This window comes from Pristis pectinata, chromosome 5 (assembly GCF_009764475.1).
Source record: "Pristis pectinata isolate sPriPec2 chromosome 5, sPriPec2.1.pri, whole genome shotgun sequence".
In the NCBI taxonomy this organism is placed as follows: Eukaryota; Metazoa; Chordata; class Chondrichthyes; order Rhinopristiformes; family Pristidae; genus Pristis; species Pristis pectinata.
The window spans coordinates 3349225-3369542 of record NC_067409.1 but is presented as its reverse complement, the minus strand read 5'-3'; the positions used below and the strand labels follow the sequence as shown (position 1 = coordinate 3369542).

The following is a 20318-nucleotide window of genomic DNA, read 5'->3' as shown; positions in this document are numbered from 1 at the left end:
TAAACCAGGCAGCATCCTGGTAAATCTCCTCCGCACCCTTTCCAAAACTTGCACTTCCTCCCTATAATGAGGCAACCAGAACTGGACACAGTACTCCAAGTGTGGTCTAACCAGAGTTTTGTAGAGCTGCATCATTACCTCATGGCTCTTAAACTCGATCCCTCAACTTATGAAAGCTAACACCCTCTGATGCTCAGCATTCCAGGTAACCGTGCCCTAATCAGAGGATGGGAGTTGGGAATGGTGGTTGGTACAGGAGATTGCAGTAGCTCTGTCCTGTTCCACATCCCACCGTTGCAACCTGACATCTTACATTGGCAGTGACTGTGAGCCAGTCCCATCTTGGGACTCCACTTCTGCCTCCACAGTTGTACTGCGCTGGAGAATTTGAACAGGCTGACTGATGCATTGAATTCAGCACCAATCACAATTCGGCTCTTAAATCAAAAACATCTACAGAAAAGATTTACCAGAACGTTGCCAGGACTCGAGGCACTGGGATATAGGGAGAGGTTGGGCAAGCTAGGACTTTATTCTTTGGAACATAAGAGACTTGAGGAGTGATCTTATAGATAGTCTTTTTCACAGGGTTGGGGAATCTAGAGGGCATAGGTTTAGGGTGAGAGGGGAGAGATTTAATAGGAACCTGAAGGGTGGTACGTATGAGAGAGGAGCTGCTAGAGGAAGTGGTTGAGGCAGGTACAATAACAACATTTAAAAAGTATTTGGATAGTTACACAAATAGGAAAGGTTTAGAGGGATATGGGCCAAACGTGGGCAAGTGGGACTGTCTTGGATGGGCATCTTGTTCGGCATGGACCAGTTGGACGGAAGGTCCTGTTTCCGTGCGGTATGATTCTATGGCACTATGCTGGAAATCTGAAATAAAAACACAATGCAGGAAAAATGCAGGAGGTCAGGCAGCATCCATGGGAAAAGAAACGGTTAACATTTCAGGTCCAGGTCTCTGTCAGAACTCTTACTCAGTTGCCTGTGACCTGAGCCTTTCAAGGAGCAAGGCTATCGTAGTCCAGGAGAGGAAATGATCATCTAAATGATTTATGACACAGAAGGATTCCATTCGGCCCATCATTTTAATGCTGGCTTCCGACAGCGATCCTATCAGTCCCGTTCCCCCCACTTGTTTCTCTATAAGCCCTGTAACTAATTCTCCCTCACATGCCCATCACTTCTCCTTTGATTCTTTCGCCATCCATCTACTCAAAGGAGTAAGTTAACAGCAGCCAATTAACCTACCTACCTGCACGTCTTTGGAAGGAAATTGGAACACCCGGGGGAAGCCCACACGGTCACAGGGAGAATGGGCAAACTCCACACAGACAGCACTCGAGGTCAGGATTGAACCTGCTGCTGGAGCTGTGAGGTAGCAGCTCTACCTGTTACACCACCTTGTAGCCACTGCCTGCCGCTGGTCTGCCCTGTAAGGTTAACATTGAGCACCATGCAGATTGGCTGTTGTTCATCCATCTCCTCTGCTTCAGAACAATGATCTTGATCCCAAATTGGAAGAACTGGTTCCTTGAGGATTGGCAGAAGGTGAAGGAAGGTGTACAGTGCAAGATTGCTTGAATAGTTTTTCCCTTTTATGTAGAATTAACTAACCTCAGTGCAGAACGCTTGGCTGGGAATCCCTTCTCATCACCCTCGTGTAAAATTCTTCTTGTCTGAGGTTTAATATTTTGGGCTAGAGGTTTCTCAGCTGTAGAGTTTTAAAAATCCAACCATAACCAATTCAACCTGCTAACCAAACACAACCCTCCCCAGCCATCATCTGTGTGTAATGATTCAACCTGGTTTAAGGTGAGAAGGGGAGATTAACGAGGCAAGTATTTTTTTACACAGACATTGGGTGCCTGGAACGGGCTGCCAGGGGTGGTGATGGAAGCAGATACGATAGTGGGGTTTGTGTTTCTGTCTAACAGCCCCTCAAGCAGGCAGAGAATGGAGGGATATGGATCACGTGCAGGCAGATGAGATGAGTTAGATTGGCATTATGGTCAGTGCAGGTATTGTGGGCCTGTGCTGTACTGCTCTGTGTTCCGTGTAATTGATCTAAATGTGGATGAAACACCAAATGGAGACACAGTAGACCGCAGGAGTTGGAATCTAGAGCAACACAAGACGCTGGAGGAACTCAGCGGGTCAGGCAGCATCTGTGGAGGGAGATGGACAGCCGGTGTTTCGGGTCAAGACCCTTCCTCTGGACTGAAAGATAGAGGGGGAGATAGCCGGTATAAAAGCGTGAGGGGAAGGAATGGAGCAAGAGCCAGCAAGTGATAGAGCAGCAGAAAGTGCAGAGGAGATTTACTAGAATGTTGCTGGGTCTTCAGGAGTTGAGTTGCAGGGAAAGATTGAACAGGTTAGGACTTTATTCCTTGGAGCGTAGAAGAATGAGGGGAGATTTGATAGAGGTTTACAAAATTATGAGGGGTATAGACAGAGTAAATGCGAGCAGGCTCTTTCCACCTAGATTAGGAGAGCTAAGTACGAGAGGACATGGCTTTAGGGTGAAAGGGGAAAGGTTTAGGGGGAACATTAGGGGGAACTTCACTCAGAGAGCGGTGGGAGTGTGGAGCAAGCTGCCATCTGACGTGGTAAATGCAGGCTCACTCTTAAGTTTTAAGAATAAATTGGATAGATACATGGACGGGAGAGGTCTGGAGGGTTATGGACTGGGTGCAGGTCAATGGGACTAGCGGAATAAAGTTTCGTCATAGACTAGAAGGGCCGAGTGGCCTGTTTTCTGTGCTGTAGTGTTCTATGGTTCTAAATCATAGGGGGACGAGTGATAGAGGGTCTCACAGAACTTGCAGTCAAGCACAGAGATTGTGCAGTGATGGTCAGTAAATCATCCTGACGTGGTCAGTGTCAAGCTGGCTGGCACGGGTCAGTCCGATCTCTCACAATCCTCTCAAGTATTTTACTGGGGCATGCACCCAACCTGACCCGCCAGGCCTAACCCAAACCAGACACTTATAGATGGGTCCCATGGGGCTAAGGTTCCCAAACCGGGCACAGTTGTGGGCTGTTGGGACTGAGAGAATCCCAATATCTAGGATTACCTTGGAGTTGAGCTCTCTGCTCCTAATCAGCAAAACTTCTTTTTGTTTCAGTTGGCACAGCGGGGCTGCAGGTAGTACTGCCATCTCACTGCTGCAGCAGCCAGGAATTCGATCCTGACCTCCAGCACCATCCACATTCTCCCTTTGTCAGTGTGGGTTTCCCCCGGGTGCTCCCGTTTCCTCCCACCTCCCAAAGACGTGCTGGTTGGTAGGTGAAGTGGTTGCTGTACATAGCCCCTAGTGTAGTTGGGTGGCTGGAGAACTGTGTAGGTGTTAATGGGCATCTGAGATCAAAACCTGAAATATAAAAGAAGTGATGCAGTTCCTCTGTGCTGGCGTAGACTCAATGGGTTGAATAGTCTTGGTTGTTATAGAAACATAGAAAACCTACAGCACAATTCAGGCCCTTCGGCCCACAAAGCTGTACCGAACATGTCCCAACCTTAGAAGTTACTAGGCTTACCCATAGCCCTCTATTTTTCTCACGTCTTTTAAGAGACTTTTGGATAGCTCCATGTACCTATCCAAAAGTCTTTCAAAAGACCCTATCGTATCCGCCTCCACACCGTTGCCGGCAGCCCATTCCACACACTCACCACTCTCTGAGTAAAAAAAACTTACCCCTGACATCTCCTCTATATCTACTCCCCAGCACCTTAAACCTGTGTCCTCTTGCGGCCACCATTTCAGCCCTGAGGAAAAGCCTCTGACTATCTACCCGATCAATGCCTCTCATCATCTTATACACCTCTATCAGGTCCCCCCTCATCCTGCGTCGCTCCAAGGAGAAAAGGCTGAGTTCCTTCAACCTGCTTTCATAAGGCATGCTCCGCAATGTTATTATGAAATGAAAGTGATGCTTATGAAATGGTGGCTGATAAAGTTGTGCAGCAGTGAAACAGGCCCTTTGGCCCAACTCGTCCATGCCAACCAAGTTGCCTACTTCTTGCCAGTGTTTTGACACAGCATAATTACACCTGTGGTCCAGTATTGGAGTTGATCGTGGACATGGATTCACTGTGGGCCTTCAGTTGAGCTGGAATGTAACCCAGGTCCCGGGGACTGATCTCTCCATTCTTCACCTTCTGCAGGTTCCCAACCACCTGATTTGGCTCATCTTCTTCTACTGGTTCTTCCACTCCTCCATGAACTTCCTGGCTGAGCTGATGCAATTTGGGGATCGGGAGTTCTACAGGGACTGGTGGTAAGGAAGGTGGAGAAGAAGCTCTCTGTATCATAGAAGAGTACAGCACAATACAGGCCCTTCGGCCCACAATGTTGTGCCGACCTTTAAACCTCGCCTAAGACTATCTAACCCCTTCCTCCCACATATCCCTCTATTTTGAACTCCTCCATGTGCTTATCTAGCAATCTCTTGAATTTGACCAATGTACCTGCCTCCACCACTGCCCGAGGCAGTGCATTCCATGCCCCAACCACTCTCTGGGTAAAAAACCTTCCTCTGATATCTCCCTTGAACTTCCCACCCATTACCTTAAAGCCATGCCCTCTTGTATTGAGCATTCATGCCCTGGGAAAGAGGCGCTGGCTGTCTACTCTATCCATTCCTCTTAATATTTTGTACACCTCTATCATGTCTCCTCTCATCCTCTTTCTCTCCAAAGAGTAAAGCCTGAGCTCCCTTAGTCTCTCCTCATAATGCATACTCTCTAAACCAGGCAGCATCCTGGTAAATCTCCTCTGCACCCTTTCCAACGCTTCCACATCCTTCCTGTAATGAGGTGACCAGAACTGGACACAGTACTCCAAGTGTGGTCTAACCAGGGTTTTGTAGAGCTGCATCATTACCTTGCGGCTCTTAAACTCAATCCTACAACTTATGAAAACTAACATCCCATAAGCCGCCTTAACTACCCTATCCACCTGTGAGGCAACTTTCAGGGATCTGTGGATATGAACCCCCAGATCCCTCTGCTCCTCCACACTGACCAGAATCCTGCCATTTACCTTGTACTCCGCCCAGGAGTTTGTCCTTCCAAAGTGTACCACCTCACACTTCTCCATTCATCTTCATCGACCATTCACCTTCATTGTCCTCTGTATTCTCCAGTTAGTCTGCCACAACTATCCCTTCTGCACAAATCAGACTGTTGTTTCCTGACCTGCTGAGCCCTGTTCACTCCTGCCATTCTCACCTCTGTAACCTTGTTGAGATTCCCAGTCCAGCTCACTTGTCTCCCTTCCACCCCAAGCTCCAGTCTGATCCTGTTGATTTCTCAAGGCATTTTGCATCTTGTGCATTGTCTGCAAGTGCTGGTTTAAAGCCTAAAAGCCGCATCCACCGGTGTGGTTTCACCCCCTTAACTCCCTCCTGCAGCTGACTGGTGTTGCGCTGCACTCCTGTGATTGTTGGTGTCCTGATGTCCCTGTAGCTCGGTGCCCACTTGTACAGCAGAGCCTGTCACACCTGTCCAGGCTTTGCCCAGTGTCTACTGATGGGACCTTCTCAGGTCACTGAACTGCCACACAATGTGTAAATTGTGCTGTGATCTCTTATTCTTCCCACTCGCCCTCCACGTTAGAGAGGAATGCTGAAACAACCATGGGGGTGTATTGCTGCTGCTTATAGAGTCATACAGTATGGGATCAGGCCATTCCCAACCAGTCCATGCCAACCAAGAGTCCCCCATCTAAGCTGGTCCCATTTGCCTGTGTTTGACCCAGTTCCCTCTAAACCTTTCCTATCTGTGTACCTGTCCAAGTGTCTTTTAAATGTTGTTAATGTACCTGCCTCACCCACTTCCTCTGGCAGCTGGTTCCATATACTGACCACCCTCTGAGCAAAAAAGTTGCCCCTCAGGTTCCTATTAAATCCCACCCCTCTCACCTTAAACCTGTGGCCTCCAGTTCTTGATTCCCCAACCCTGGGGAAAAAGACTATATTGGTTTATTATTGTCACTTGTACTGAGGTACAGTGAAAAACCTGTCTTGCATACTGTTCATACAGATTGATTCATTACACAGTGCATTGAGGTAGTGCAGGGTAAAACAATACAGAATGCAGAGTAAAGTGTCACAGCTACAGGGAAGCGCACTGCAGGTAGACAATAAGGTGCAAGGTCATAACAAGGTAGATTGTGATTCATAACAAGGTAGGTTCACCCTTTTTATTTATGCCTCTCACGATTTTATGCACCTCTATAAGATCACCCCTCATTCTCCTACGCTCTAATGAATAAAGTCCCAACCTGCTCAACTTCTCTCCATAACTCAGTCCCTCGAGTCCCGGCAACATCCTCGTGGATCTCCTCTGCACTCTTTCCAGCTTAATGGCATCTTTCCTATAGCAAGGTGACCTAAACTGGACACAACATTCCAAATGGGCCTCACCAACGTCTTGTACAACTGCAACCTAACATCCCAACTTCTACACTCACTGCCCTGACTGATAAAGGCCCAGCACCACCTTCACCACCCCGTCCACCTGCCACCCCTCTTTTAGGTGGATTTACAACCAGCCACTGCTCAGAATTGGGATTGTTCTGGTCTGACATTTCAGCGTCATCGTCGCCTGTGTTGCCACAGACAAACTGCGAGAACATTATCTACCACGTCGGTCCCGTTCATAGTTGGAGGGGATGGGCTCGGTGAAGTGATGAAGCCCCCAGATACAGCGGCAGGTTTGTCGTTCTGGTTCATAAACTTCTGATCTGCTCCTGCCCTAGGAATTCGGAAACTGTGACCTACTTCTGGAAGAATTGGAATATTCCCGTCCACAAATGGTGCAGCAGGTGAGAGCAGGTCACTGCTTCCCGTGCTCCCGAGCTTCAGTGAGATAAGTCTAACCTCATTCAATGTGCCTGGTGGTCTTTGATCTGACATTAGCTGAGATTTATAAAGCCTCTTTCCTGTGTAGGAGTGGGGAGAAAATGCTCTCAGTGGTTTGCAAAGGTCCAGGAAAGATGACCTAGGGGAGAGGAGAAGCTTCTGAGTTCAGAGGCCATTCGGCCCAGCCAGGCTGGTACTGGGTTTCTGCTCCAACATGGGGTTCCACCCTCTACTGTGACGATAAGAGAGATGGAGGGGTTGTGGGGGTGGGGGGTGGGGATGGAGAAGGGGGACTGGTAGCTGGAGGGAGTTAATTATGAAATCACATCATATAGACTACAGGACAGTACAGCACAGGAGCAGGCCCTTCAGCCCATAATGTCTGTGATGCTCACGATGCCAATTTAAGCTAATCCCATCTACCTGCATGTGATCCATATCCCTTCATTCCCTGCCTGTTCATGCGCCTGTATAAATACCTCAAGTGCCACTATCGTATCTGCTTCCACCACCATCCCTGGCAGCCCGTTCCAGGCACCCACCACCCTGTGCAAAAAACAAACTTGCCTCGTAGATCTTTAAACTTTCCCCTCTCATCTTAAACCTATACCCTCAAGTATTTGACATTTCTACCCCAGAAAAAAGACTCTATGCCTCTCATAATTTTATAAACTATCAGGTCTCCCCTCAGCCTCTAACGCTCCAGAGAAAACAACCCAAGATTGCCCAACCTCTCCTTGCAGCTAAAATCTTCTATACAAGGCTCTGGTAACCAAGGATGGAATTAGGGAATAGGAAGGGGTTTGTGACTCTAGTGGGACATGCGTAATCCCTTGGGAGCAGCTGTGAAGTGGTAGAATGTATAAATGCAGAAGTCAGACCAACACAACATCAGCAGTGTCGTTTAATGCAGATGCAGGTTCCTGTAGAACTCTCTGCTTCACCTCTGTTACAATGAAAATTCTTCACATCCACTCTAAATGACCTTTAAACGTAGGTGTAGACAGACACTTAAGTAGGCAAGGGACTAGAGGAATACAGCCCTAATGTGGGAATAGTGTGGATAGACTAGATTGGCATAGACGTGGCTTTTGACAAAGAAGGCGGCTTTTGGCACGCTGGCCTTCAACAGTCAGGACATTGAGAATAGAAGTTGGGATGTTACGTTGCAATTGTACAAGACGTAATGAGTCCGCACCTAAAGTTCTGTGTTCAGTTTTGGCTGCCCTACTACAGGAAAGATGTTATTAAACTGGAAAACGTGCAGAAAAGATTTACAAAGATGCTGCCAGAACTTGTGGGATTGAGTTACAGGGAGAGGTTGGACAGGCTGGGACTTTATTCATTAGAGCATGGGAGACTGAGAGGTGATCTTATAGAGGTGTATAAAATCACAAGGGGCATAGATAGGGTGAATGCACTCAGTCTGTTTCCCAGGGTTGGGGAATCAAGAACTAGCGGGCATGAGTTTAAGGGGAGAGATTTAACAGGAACCCGAGGAGCAACTTTTTCAGAGAGTGGTCAGTATATGGAACGAGCTGCCAGAGGAAGTGGGTGAGGCAGGTACATTAACAACATTTAAAAGACACTTGGACAGGTACCTGGATAAGAGAGGTTCAGAGGGACATGGGCCAAACGCTGGCAAATGGGACTAGCTTGGATGGGGCATCTTGGTCGCAAGGACCGGTTGGGCCAAAGGGCCTGTTTCTGTGCTGTACGACCCCATTACATGGTGGGCTGGAGGGTCCATTTCTGTACTGCACAACTCAGAACTAATTCCTTCAACCACGCTCGCAATCTCGCCACCTCCCACAGGACCTACTCAGGATCCGTGCCCACCTTGTTGGATTATGTTTGTGGATTGATAAACAACTGAACCAACTCTGTTCTTTCTCCCCCCCCACAGACACTTCTACAAGCCCATGCTGAAACGGGGCGTGAACAAGCCAATGGCTCAGGTGGCAGTCTTCCTCGCTTCTGCATTCTTTCATGAGGTCAGGACATGGAGCTTCTGGGTTTCCTCTGGTGCCTCCCAGGGTCACACTCCCAGCTCTGCATTGGTGCAGTGTGGAGCCAAGGACCTGTCTGTGTGTTGGAGGATAATGGTTATCAGGAACACAGAGCAGGTTCTCCTGCCCTTCACAATAGCCTCGAGGGAGCTTTGACATTCATTGAAGAGAGTCTTGGGCCCCTTATCTTAGGAAGGATGTGCTGATGTTGGGGAGGGTTCAGAAAAGATTTATGAGGATGATTCCCAGAATGAAAGGGCTTACTTATGATGAGCGTTTGTCAGCTCTTGGACTGTACTCACTGGAGTACAGAAGAATGAGAGGGGACCTCATAGAGACATTTGGAATGTTGAAAGGACTGGACAGAGGTGGTTAAGCTGTTTCCCTTGATGGGTGAGTCCAGGACTAGAGGGCACAGTCTTAGAATTAGAGGGTACCCGTTTAAAACAGAAATGAGGAGAAATTTCTTTAGCCAGAGGGGCATGAATTTATGGAATTTGTTGCCACGTACAGCAGTGGAGGCCTGATCATTGGAGGTGTTTAAGGAGGAGATTGATAGGTATCTAATTAGTCAGGGTATCAAGGGATACGGGGAAAAGGCTGGAAATTGGGGTTAGATAGGAATAGTTTTAGTTTAGCTCATGGAGCAGACTCGATGGGCCGAATGGCCTACTACTGCTCCTTTGTCTTGTGATCTTGAGAGTTGATCGAGTACTGGCCTAATGTCAATAATTCAATTCTGGTCGCCCATTACAGGAAGGATGTGGAGGCTTTGGAGAGGGTGCAGAAGAGGTTCACCAGGATGCTGCCTGGATTAAGAAGGCATGTGCTATGAGGAGAGGTTAGACAAGCTTGGGTTGTTTTCTCTGGAGCAGCGGAGACTGAGGGGAGATTATGAGAGGCACAGATAGTGTGGACAGCTGGTATCTTTTTCCCAGGGTTGAGATGTCTAATACTACAGGGCATGCATTTAAGGTGAGAGGGGGAAAGTTCAAAGGAGATGTGTGGGGCAAGTTTTTTACACAGAGCACGCTGGGTGCCTGGAATGTGCTGCCAGGGGTGGGGGTGGAGGCAGATACGATAGAGGCGTTTAAGAGGCCCTTAGATGGGCACGTGATGTGCAGAGAATGGAGGGGTATGGACATTGTGTAGGCAGGTTAGTTTAGTTAGGCATTTAACTACTAGTTTAGTTAGCTCAGCACAACATTGTGGGCTGAATGGCCTGTTCCTGTGCTGTACTGTTCTGTTCTGCATCTCACCCATGAACGGCCACCCTGTTGGAGCCAGACTGGTTTAAGTTCTCCCCTTCTGCAGTGGCTGTGAACCCATATAGAGAGGCTAAGTGAAGGGCCAAGGTCATGGCAAATGGAATGTAATGTAGTGATTCCCCACTGTGGTAGAGAGAAAAAAAAGCAGAATATTTTTTAAATGTTGAGGGGTTGAAGTTCAGGGAGAGCTGTATATCCTTGTACACCTGTCACTGAACGTTACCAACAATTAGGAAGGCTGTCATTCCGAAGCTGCTGTTATTGTGAGAGGAATTAAGTACAAAGTAGAAACATCTTCCCCCATTACCACTGGGCCCTGGTAATACTGCATCCGGAATGTTGTGCACAGATCTAGTCTCCCCACCTACAGAAGGTTATATGTGATAGAGGGTGTGCATCAGAGATTCACCAGACTGATTCCCTTGGCAGTGGGTTTGTCAGATGAGCAGAGATTGAGCCAACTGGCCCTACACTCTGAATTGAAAAGAATCTGAGGTGATCTCAATGGAATGTAGAAAATTGTTCTGGGGCTTATCAGGGTAGATATGGAGTTGATGTTTGCCTTTGTTGAGTGTCACAACCCAGGGCTCACTATCTCAAAATGAGGGATGGACTACTGAGGGTAGAGATGAGGAAGAAGTTTCTTCACCCCAAGGGTGGTAAAGCAGTGGAGTTCTTTACCCAAGGGGTTAGGAGGCAAAATCATAGAATATACTCATGGCAAGAAAGAAAGTGAGAGAGAAAGTGGTGTAGAGGCCAAGACTGGGCCTGCCATGATCTTACTGAATGGTGAAGCAGGCTGCTCCTTCTGCTCCTAGCGCTTTGGTTCTTATGTGGGGTTGGTGTAAAGCTGGGCCAATGGCGGGGCAGGCAAGGGGCTGTTGCTGTTTCGGATGTTCTTGTGTTCTACTTCATACTGACTGGGCTGCCTTACTCCTCCAGTACTTGGTCAGTGTACCTCTGAAGATGTTCCGGCTCTGGGCGTTCATGGGCATGATGGCGCAGGTGAGTCATTGATGGGGAGGGGAGGGGAGAATTTTGCTGCTCTGGGGCTCTCAGTGGGATTGGGGTTTGTAGAGGACGTGAGAATTGATGGTGTTTTGGATAGCAGGGAAGGATGTCTAATGCTACAGAAGATCGATCAGATGGAAAGTTGGGTGTAGCGTTGGCAGATGGAATTTAATTCCAACAAGTGCAGTTGTACAGGACATTGGTGAGGCTGCATTGGGAATATTGTGTTCAGTTTTGTTGACCCTGCTATAGGAAAAATGCCATTAAGCTGGAAAGAGTGCAGAGGAGATTTACGAGGATGTTGCTGGGACTCGAGGGACTGAGTTATGGAGAGAAGTTGAGCAGGTTGGGACTTTATTCACTGGAGCGCAGGAGAATGGGGTGATCTTACAGAGTTCTGTAAAATCACGAGGGGCATCGATAGGGTGAATGCACTCAGTCTCTTTCCCAGGGTTGGGGAATCCAGAACTAGAGGGCATAGGTTTAAAGTGAGAGGGGACATTTTCACCCAGAGGGTGGTCAGTATATGGAACGAGCTGCCAGAGGAAGTGGGTGAGGCAGGTACATTAACAACATTTAAAAGACACTTGGACGGGTCCATGGATAGAAAAGGTTTAGAGGGATATGGGCCAAATGCGGGCAAATGGGACTGGCTTAGATGGGAATCTTGGTTGGCATGGACCAGTTGGGCCGAAGAGCCTGTATCCGTGCTGTATGACCAAGTGCGAGGTGATGGATTTTGGGAAGTCAAATAGGGGTAGGACATAAACTGTACATGGTAGGGCACCAAGGAATGTTAATGAACAGAGAGACCTGGGGGTCCAAGTTCATAGTTCCCTGAAAGTGGCCACACAGCTTGATAGGGTGGTGAAGAAGGCACATGGTGTGCTTACCTTCCTAGGTTGGGCCATTAAATATAAGAGTGGGCACGTTATGTTCCAACTTTACAAAACACTAGTTAGGCTGCACTTGAAGTGTGGGGAATGGGCTGCCGGCAACGGTGGTGGAGGTGGATACGATAGTGTCTTTCAAGAGACTGTTAGATCGGTATATGGAGCTGAGTGAAATAGAGGGCTATGGGTAAGCCTAGTAATTTCTAGAGTAGGGACATGTTCGGCACAGCTTTGTGGGCCAGAGGGCCTGAATTGTGCTGTGATTGTTCTACGTTCTATAAGTACTGCGTGCAGTTCTGGTCACCACACTATCAGCTATGGTTGTGCTGGAGAAAGTGCAGAGGAGATTCACCAGGATGGTGCCTGGATTGGAGGACTTCAGTTATGGGGAGAAATTGGAGAGGCTGGGACTGTTTTCCCTGGAGCAAAGGAGGCTGAGGGGAGACCTGATGGAGGTTATTAGATTATGAGAGGCACATATAAGGTAGTTGGTCAGAATCTTTTTCTCATGGTTGGGGTGTCAAAAACAATAGAACGTGGGTTTAAGGTGAGAGGGAGGAGTTTTAAAGGTGATCAGAGGAGAATTTTTCTTTTTCACGGAGAGTGGTTGATCTCTGGGACCCACTGCCAGAGGAGGTGGCAGAATCGGATGCAATCACTGTGTTTAAAAGACATTTAGACGGGCATTTAAATAGACAAGGTATCCAAGGAGTGTAGGTGGGCAAAAGGTTGGCATGGATGTGATGGGCCGAATGGCCTGTCCCACTCTGTGACTCTCTCTGACTGTGTAAGGGCTGGAGGGGAGGTGGAGGAAGAGACCCAGAAGGCAGATGCCCCCGCCTGCATCCTGTTACACCCGACCATCACTGTGGTGCTGAGCCTTGTGGTGAGGGTGTGTGGGGGCTCTCTGGGATTTGGGAGTTGGTCACCTCAGAGGGGGATGTTCCTTGGAAGCCCCAAGGATGTTCCCTCAGAGGACAGTCCCCCCCGTGGTGAGCCATTTCCCAGAGTTTCAATGTCACCGTCCCCAGGGTCAGCAGGAGAGCCTCGAGGCTTGCAAACTGGCCCATTGAAGTTAATGCCCCCACTGCCCCGTCCCTCCCCACCCCTGTCCGCCCCTCCATCAGACCTTGAATCTCCCTCCGTCTGCCCCCCCCCCATCCGCCCTCTCCCTCCCCCCCCCCCCCCCCCTGTGTTCGCCTCCCGGTGGGGTAAGGGGTCGGTGGGAGGCGGAGGGTTCTCGGTGAGGACACGGTGTCCGAGCCCCGTTGACTCCGGTCCCTTTCTGCCGTGCAGGTGCCATTGGCCTGGCTGGTGGGGAGGTTCCTGAGCGGGAATTACGGGAACGCAGCAGTGTGGCTGTCCCTGATCATTGGGCAGCCGGTGGCCGTGCTGATGTACGTCCACGACTACTACATCCTGAACCAGGAGGGCAGCCTGTGACAGCGGCAGCCCCATCACATCCACACGGGGAACGGCCGGGAGCCCCGCGTGTTGGAGTCAGTAACTTCTGGGGGGGAATCGTCACTGTTCTTTCACCTGGGTGAGAGTTTAATGCCTTAAAGGGAATGTTTGAGGGACAGGAAGCTGGACCCTTGAACGATGAGTGGGATTAGTGGGGGTACCATGTGTAGGGGGAGGGACGTGTGTGAATGGGGAGATCTGGGTGCCTGTGTGTTTGAGTCCCAGCGACCGAGGGTGCTGGGGTGGGGGTGTAACATGCTCTCCCCACCCAGGGCTGGGGACGTGACCTCTGGTGCCCATACCTTGGGGTCTGGGTTGGACAGTGCCCACTGGATGCGCTGTCCCGGGACAGCAGGGAGAGCAGCCACCGGCTCCTTCCCCCACCCCACCATTCCTTCCCCAGCGGGTCGGGGTTCTCTGCTCCCGCCCCAGGCCCCTTCGCCCAAATCCAGTGGCGGGCTCTCCTGCTCAGACCCCCAGCCGCGCTGGGGCAGTGGGTCGACACGGTGTGGGATCCAGGAGCTGCTCAAGTGCAGCCTGCTGAGCGAGTTGATGGAGCTAAGGTTTGTTTTCTCCCTCCCCCCCCTCTCTCTCCCTCCCCCCCTCTCTCTCTCTCCCCCCCCCCCTCTCCCCCCTCCCCCCCCCCCCCCCCCCCCTCCCCCCCTCCCTCCCCCCCTCTCTCCCTCCCCCCCTCTCTCCCTCCCCCCCTCTCTCCTCCCCCCCTCTCTCCCTCCCCCCCTCTCTCCCTCCCCCCCTCTCTCCCTCCCCCCTCCTCCCTCCCCCCTCCCTCCCCTCCCCCCCCTCTCTCCCCCCTCCCCCCCTCCCTCCCCCTCCCTCCCCCTCCCCCCCCCTCCCTCCCCTCCCTCCCCCCTCCCCCCCCCCTCCCCCCCCCTCCCTCCCCCCCTCCCTCCCCCTCTCCCCCCCTCCCTCCCCCTCCCCCCCCCTCCCTCCCCCCCCTCCCTCCCCCCCTCCCTCCCCCCCCGCTCTCTCCATCCCCCGCTCTCTCCCTCCCCCCGCTCTCTCCCTCCATCCCCCCGCTCTCTCCCTCCCCCCCCGCTCTCTCCCTCCCCCCCCGCTCTCTCCCTCCCCCCCGCTCTCTCCCTCCCCCCGCTCTCTCCCTCCCCCCCCCGCTCTCTCCCTCCCCCCGCTCTCTCCCTCCCCCCCGCTCTCTCCCTCCCCCCCGCTCTCTCCCTCCCCCCCGCTCTCTCCCCTCCCCCCCCGCTCTCTCCCTCCCCCCCGCTCTCTCCCTCCCCCCCTCTCTCTCCCTCCCTCCCTCTCTCTCTCCCTCCCTCCCCTCTCTCTCTCCCCCTCTCCCTCCCCCCTCTCTCTCTCCCTCCCCCCTCTCTCTCTCCTCTCCCTCCCCCCCTCTCTCTCCCTCCCCCCCTCTCTCTCTCCCTCCCCCCCTCTCTCTCTCCCTCCCCCCCTCTCTCTCTCCCTCCCCCCCTCTCTCTCTCCCTCCCCCCCCTCGGTGGATGGGCTGTTAACCAGTGAACAATGTAGCAAGGACCTGCCTACCCCTCGTTGAGGCAAAGGGGGGACGGTTGATATTGGCTGCCCAGATGGTGTGCCCCTGGGGGGAGGTGAGGGGGTTGGGAGCCCACAGACACACAAGGGCAGCTCGCTCCACCGTTAGCTGGTGAACAGGTTCCATTCCCCACCCAGCTGCAGCTCCCCCACCGAACCACCCTCCCTGGCAACGTCCGTCGCCGATGTCTGTCTTCATGTGGTGGGGGGAGGAGACATCGATGTTTTGTACCTCCCTCCACGAAGCCAGCCTTGTCTGGGGTCCTGAGCACAAAGGGCCCCATGTGAGAGGACAGGGAGGGCCAGGCCCTAGGCTGGGGGTAGACGCAGAAAGCAGCCAGGGTCTCGCTGGGGGGTGGTTTAACACAGTGGGCCCCAAAGCTGGAACTCACCACTCCCCCCTCGGCCACTACCACCTCTGCACATCGTGAAACGTGACAGTCAGTGTTAGAGCCCTCCTCCACCTCCCAGGAGAAATCCACCGGCTCTCGGGCATCGCGTGTGGTCTTCACTGAAGAAGTGCGTGCGTGTCGGCAAAGGTTCCCTCTCCGGCCATCGGTCGCTTCACACCCTCAATCAGTGAGACGTCTGTCCAAAGCGGCCGCAGCAAACGGGCAACAGTCCCTCCCAGAAACCTGCCATCATTGTGGTATTTCACCAAGTGCCTGCCTCTTTTTTTTATAACTGTTGAATGTAAATCTGTTTCTTACTGTGAGATAGAAAGCTGCCGCATCAATGCAATCTTGGGAGTGTCACCGTGCAGACAGTTCCATCCCCTCTCTGCGGGGTGGGGTGGAGTGCCATGGAGCCATGGTCTTGTGCCTCGGATCAGTTTACCTGTTGCTGTGGTGGGTCTGGGTTACGAGGACCAGCAGCAGTACAGTGTTCGTTAACAGACAGCAGCAACTGGCTCTGGCTTTTGACTAACCAGGGGGTCAGCCTGTCCATGGGGTCCACACTGCCCAGCCCAGGGGAACGGAGGGTGAGGGATGGACAGGGGACCCTCTCAGCCTGTACCCAGCCCCCTGTCTCCCACCTTTCCTTCACCCCCAAGCCCCTCCACTTTGTGCCACGGTTCATCAGTGGGTGGTGGGAATTCTGGATGGAACCGAGCGTGGGAGACGCTTGGCCGGGAGCCGCCGCTTGACTCCCGCGCCACGTGTGAGTCCGAATCCCTGGTGGGTGTGGCTCCATGCTGTGGGTGGAGAACTGCCCACTCACCAGGCCTTGGAATGTACAGCAGGACCTCTGTTACAAAGGGAGCCCTTTATCCTGGAGGCTGCTGAGCCACAGCCAAGTGCTGTCCTACAACCCCTCACTCTGCTGCAGGGATAACTGCAGGCTCTGGAGAAATTGACCCACCACACCTGACCAGCCTCAGTGGCAGTGCCCGTCACCAATCTGCCATGAGTCCTCATCACCAGCAGCTTAAACACTGACGGTAGATACTAACCACCACCTCAATGGGTTCCTTGAACACCCTCAGCTGAGAGCAGTGCACATATTCGTGCACGCATGGCATTCAGAAAGGAAACTTTCTATACACCTAGGAGCGTGTGCATTAAAATATCCACGTGCCTTCAGCGAGCCCTCCCTCCCTCCGGGGGTGAGCCTGAGTGTCGATGGGTGAGCCCAGCACTGATGGTGCTGCGCAGTCACCTGGAATTGGCCGTGTGTCTGTGCAGCCGTCCGCCAACATCACTGTCTTATTCGTGTGACCAAAGGGCCCCATCAAGCATGTTTACTGCACGGTTTTTGTCCATGCCCAATACTGATCTCTGTCTGCCTGTGCCAAGTCTTTTTGGAGGTTTTTTTAAAAAATCTGTACTTTAATCATGTGGAAACATTTAATGGAAATCATGGAATGAAACAAGGCAAAATGGAGCCAAGGCCAATGAGGTCTGCCTGTTCCCAATGTGGGGATAATCCAGGGATACATTCCTGCCAGAACAAATGGATTTTAATAAAAATTCTTTTCAATAAACTTCCAGGAGCTGTTTTCTTTTTGTTTCAGGAACTGTTTCCAGTTCAAATATTGCAGGAGAAATGGAGCGGGAGCTGGATGTACTCAGGACCATCCAGGAAGCTGAAAACCTCAGAGATGAGACTTTTACCGAGGTGGTTACACCCAGGGTACAGGCTGCAGAGAGATGGGTGACCACCAGGAGAAGTAAGGGGAGCAAGCAGTCAGTGCAGGGTTCCCCTGTGGCCATTCCCCTCTGCAACACGGAGACTCCTTTGGATACTGCTTGGGGGGGGGGGTGACCTATCAGGGCACAGCAGCAGCAGCCAGGTCAGTGGCACTGTGGCCGGCTCTGAGGCTCAGCAGGGAAGGGTAAAGTCAGGCAGAGCAATAGTGTAGGAGACTTAGTAGTTAGGGGGACAGACAGGAGATTCTGCAGCCGTGAAAGAGACACCAGGATGGTGTGTTGCCTCCCAGGTGCAGGGGTCGAGGACGTCTCAGAACGGCTGCAGAATATTCTCAAGGGGGAGGGTGAGCAGCCAGAGGTCGTGGTGCACGTTGGCACCATTGACATGGGTAGAAAGGGGGAAGAGGTCCTGCGCAGTGAGTAGAGGAAGTTAGGAAAGAAGCTGAAGAGCAGGACCTCCAAGGTAGTAATCTCTGGATTACTGCCGGTGCCACGTGCCGGTCCGGGCAGGAACAGGATGATAGAACAGATGAATGAGTGGCTGAGCTACTGGTGCAGGAGGCAGGGTTTCAGGTTCTTGGATCATTGGAACCTCTTCTGGGGCAGGGGTGACCTGTACAAGAGGGATGGGTTGCACCTCAACTGGAGGGGAACCAATACCTTGGCTGGGAGGTTTGCTGGTGCTACTCGGGAGGGTTTAAACTAGTTTGGCAGGAGGATGGGAACCAGAGCACCGGGTCAGAAAGTGGAGTGGTTGAGAGGGAGGCAGCTGTCAGGGCCAGTAAACACAGGCAGGACCAAAGTAATAGACACGATGGGATGGAGGAGTTGAAGTGTCTGTTAATGCTGGGAGTATTAAGGATAAGGGTAATGAACTTAGAGCAGGGATCAGTACATGGAACTATGATGTTGTGGCCATTACAGAGACTTGGTTGAGAGAGGGACAGGACTGGGTGTTTAATGTTCCAGGGTTTCAATGTTTTAGAAAAGATAGAGAGGTAAAGGGGGTGGGGGTGATGGTGTGGAAGTTGTACTACTAATCAGGGACAATATCACAGCAGCATTTAGAGGGGACATAATGGAGGGCTCGTCCAAATAAGGACGGTGCAATCACTCTGATGCCCCAATAGCCACCGGGACATTGAGGAACAGATATGCAGGTAGATTGGGGAAAGGTGTAAAACTAATAGGGTTGTCGTTGTGGGGGACTTCAACTTCCCCAATATAAACTGGGCCCTCCTTAGTGCAAGAGGTTTAGACGGGGCAGAATTTGTTTGGTGCATCCAGAAGTGTTTCTTAAATCAACATGTCGATAGTCCAACAAGAGGAGGGGCTGTACTGGACCTGGTGTTGGGTAACGAGCCTGGCCAGGTGACTGACCTTTCAGTGGGAGAAGTTAGGGAACAGGGACCACAAGCTTTAAGATATCTATAGATCGGGATAAGTATACCTTGCGGGGGAGAGTATTACATTGGAGCAGGGAAAATTACGGGAGCATTGGGCAGGAACCAGGGAGAGTTAATTGGGAACAGCTGTTTTTTTGGGCAAGTCCACATCTGACATGTGGAGGGGGGTTTAAAGACCGACTGCACAGAGTACAGGACAGGGATGTTCCAGTAAGAAGGAAGGACAAGGCTGGCAGGGTAACAGAACCTTGGATGACGAGAGAGGTGGTGAATTTAGTCAAGAAGAAAAAGTGTAAAGCTTAGGCAGCTGAGATCAAACAGCGCCCCTGACGATTATAAAGAAGCCAGAAAGGAACTCAGGAAAGGAATTGGGAGAGCCAGGAGGGGCCATGAAAAGTCCTTGGCAAGTAGGATTAAAGACAATCCCAAGGCATTCTATACATACACCAAGAGCAAGAGGATAACTAGGGAGCAGGTAGGACCACTCAAGGATAAAGAAAGGTCCTTAATGAGTACTTTGCATCAGTATTTACCAAGGAGAAGGACGTGGAGGATAGGGAGATCGGTGTGGAGCGTGCTAATATGCTGGGGCATTTCGAGATGAAGGAGGAGGTAGTGTTGGGTTTCTTAAAGAGCATTAAGGTAGATAAGGCCCCAGGGCCTGAAGGGATATACCCCAGGTTACTGAGAGAGGTGAGAGATGAGATTGCTGGGGCCTTAGCCAATATCTTCATGTCCTCTCTAGCCACAGACACGGTCTCACAGGACTGGCGAGTAGCTAATGTTGTTCTGCTATTCAAGAAGGGAAACGGGGATAATACTAGAAGCTAGAGACTGGTGAGTCTCACGTCAGTGATAGGGAAGTTACTGGAGCGGTTTCCTGCGGATAGGACTTATGAGCATTTGGAAAACCATAGTCTAATTAGGGACAGTCGGCATGGCTTTGTGTGGGGCAAGTGGTGTCTTACTAACTTGACTGAGTTTTTTGAGGATGTGGATCCACAGTGAATTAGCCATTTGGATTCAGAATTGGCTTGCCCATAGAAGGGCAATGGTTGACGGGACTTATTCTGGCTGGAGGTCTGTGACTAGTGGCGTTCCTCAGGGATCTGTACTGGGACCCCTGCTGTTTGTGATGTATATAAATGACCTGGATGAAAATGTACATGGGTGGGTTAGTAAGTTTGCAGATGATACGAAGATTGGTGGTGGTGTGGATGGTGTAGAAGATTGGCAAAGCATCCAGTGGGATAGAGATCAGTTGCAGATATGGGCAGAGAAATGGCAGATGGAGTTCAACCCGGCCAAATGTCAAACGTTGCACCTTGGGAGACCCTTAACAGTGATAATGTGGAGTGGGATCTTGGGGTCCAAGTTCATAGCTCCCTGAAAGTGTCTGCACAGGTTGATAGGGCAGTAAAGAAGGCAAATGGCGTGCTTGCCTTCTTTAGTCACGGCATTAAGTTCAAGAGTCAGGCAGTTATGCTGCAGTTTTATTAAACTTTAGTTAAACCGCATCTGGAATATTACATTCAGTTCTGGTCACCCCATTATAGGAAGGATGTGGAGGCTTTGGAGAGGGTGCAGAAGTTCACCAGGATGCTGCCTGGATTAGAGGGCATGTGCCATGAGGATGAGGTTGGACAACCTTGGGTTGTTCTCTCTGGAGCAGCAGAGGCTGAGGGGAGATCTGATAGAGGTTTACAAGATTATGAGAGGC

At 51.2% G+C, this 20318-nt stretch overlaps 1 protein-coding gene across 1 annotated transcript in view; it reads left to right on the top strand.

Moving 5' to 3' along the window:
- The window catches only part of dgat1a (diacylglycerol O-acyltransferase 1a), a 111015-nt gene extending 96893 nt beyond the window's left edge, over window positions 1-14122 (top strand). The window contains exons 13-17 of the mRNA XM_052016118.1: window positions 4175-4287; window positions 6771-6836; window positions 8780-8867; window positions 11093-11155; window positions 13351-14122. Of these exons, the coding sequence (XP_051872078.1) occupies window positions 4175-4287; window positions 6771-6836; window positions 8780-8867; window positions 11093-11155; window positions 13351-13497 (477 nt within the window). The 3' untranslated portion in view covers window positions 13498-14122. The remainder of the gene's footprint in view (window positions 1-4174; window positions 4288-6770; window positions 6837-8779; window positions 8868-11092; window positions 11156-13350) is intronic.
- The last annotated feature ends 6196 nt before the right edge of the window (window positions 14123-20318 follow it).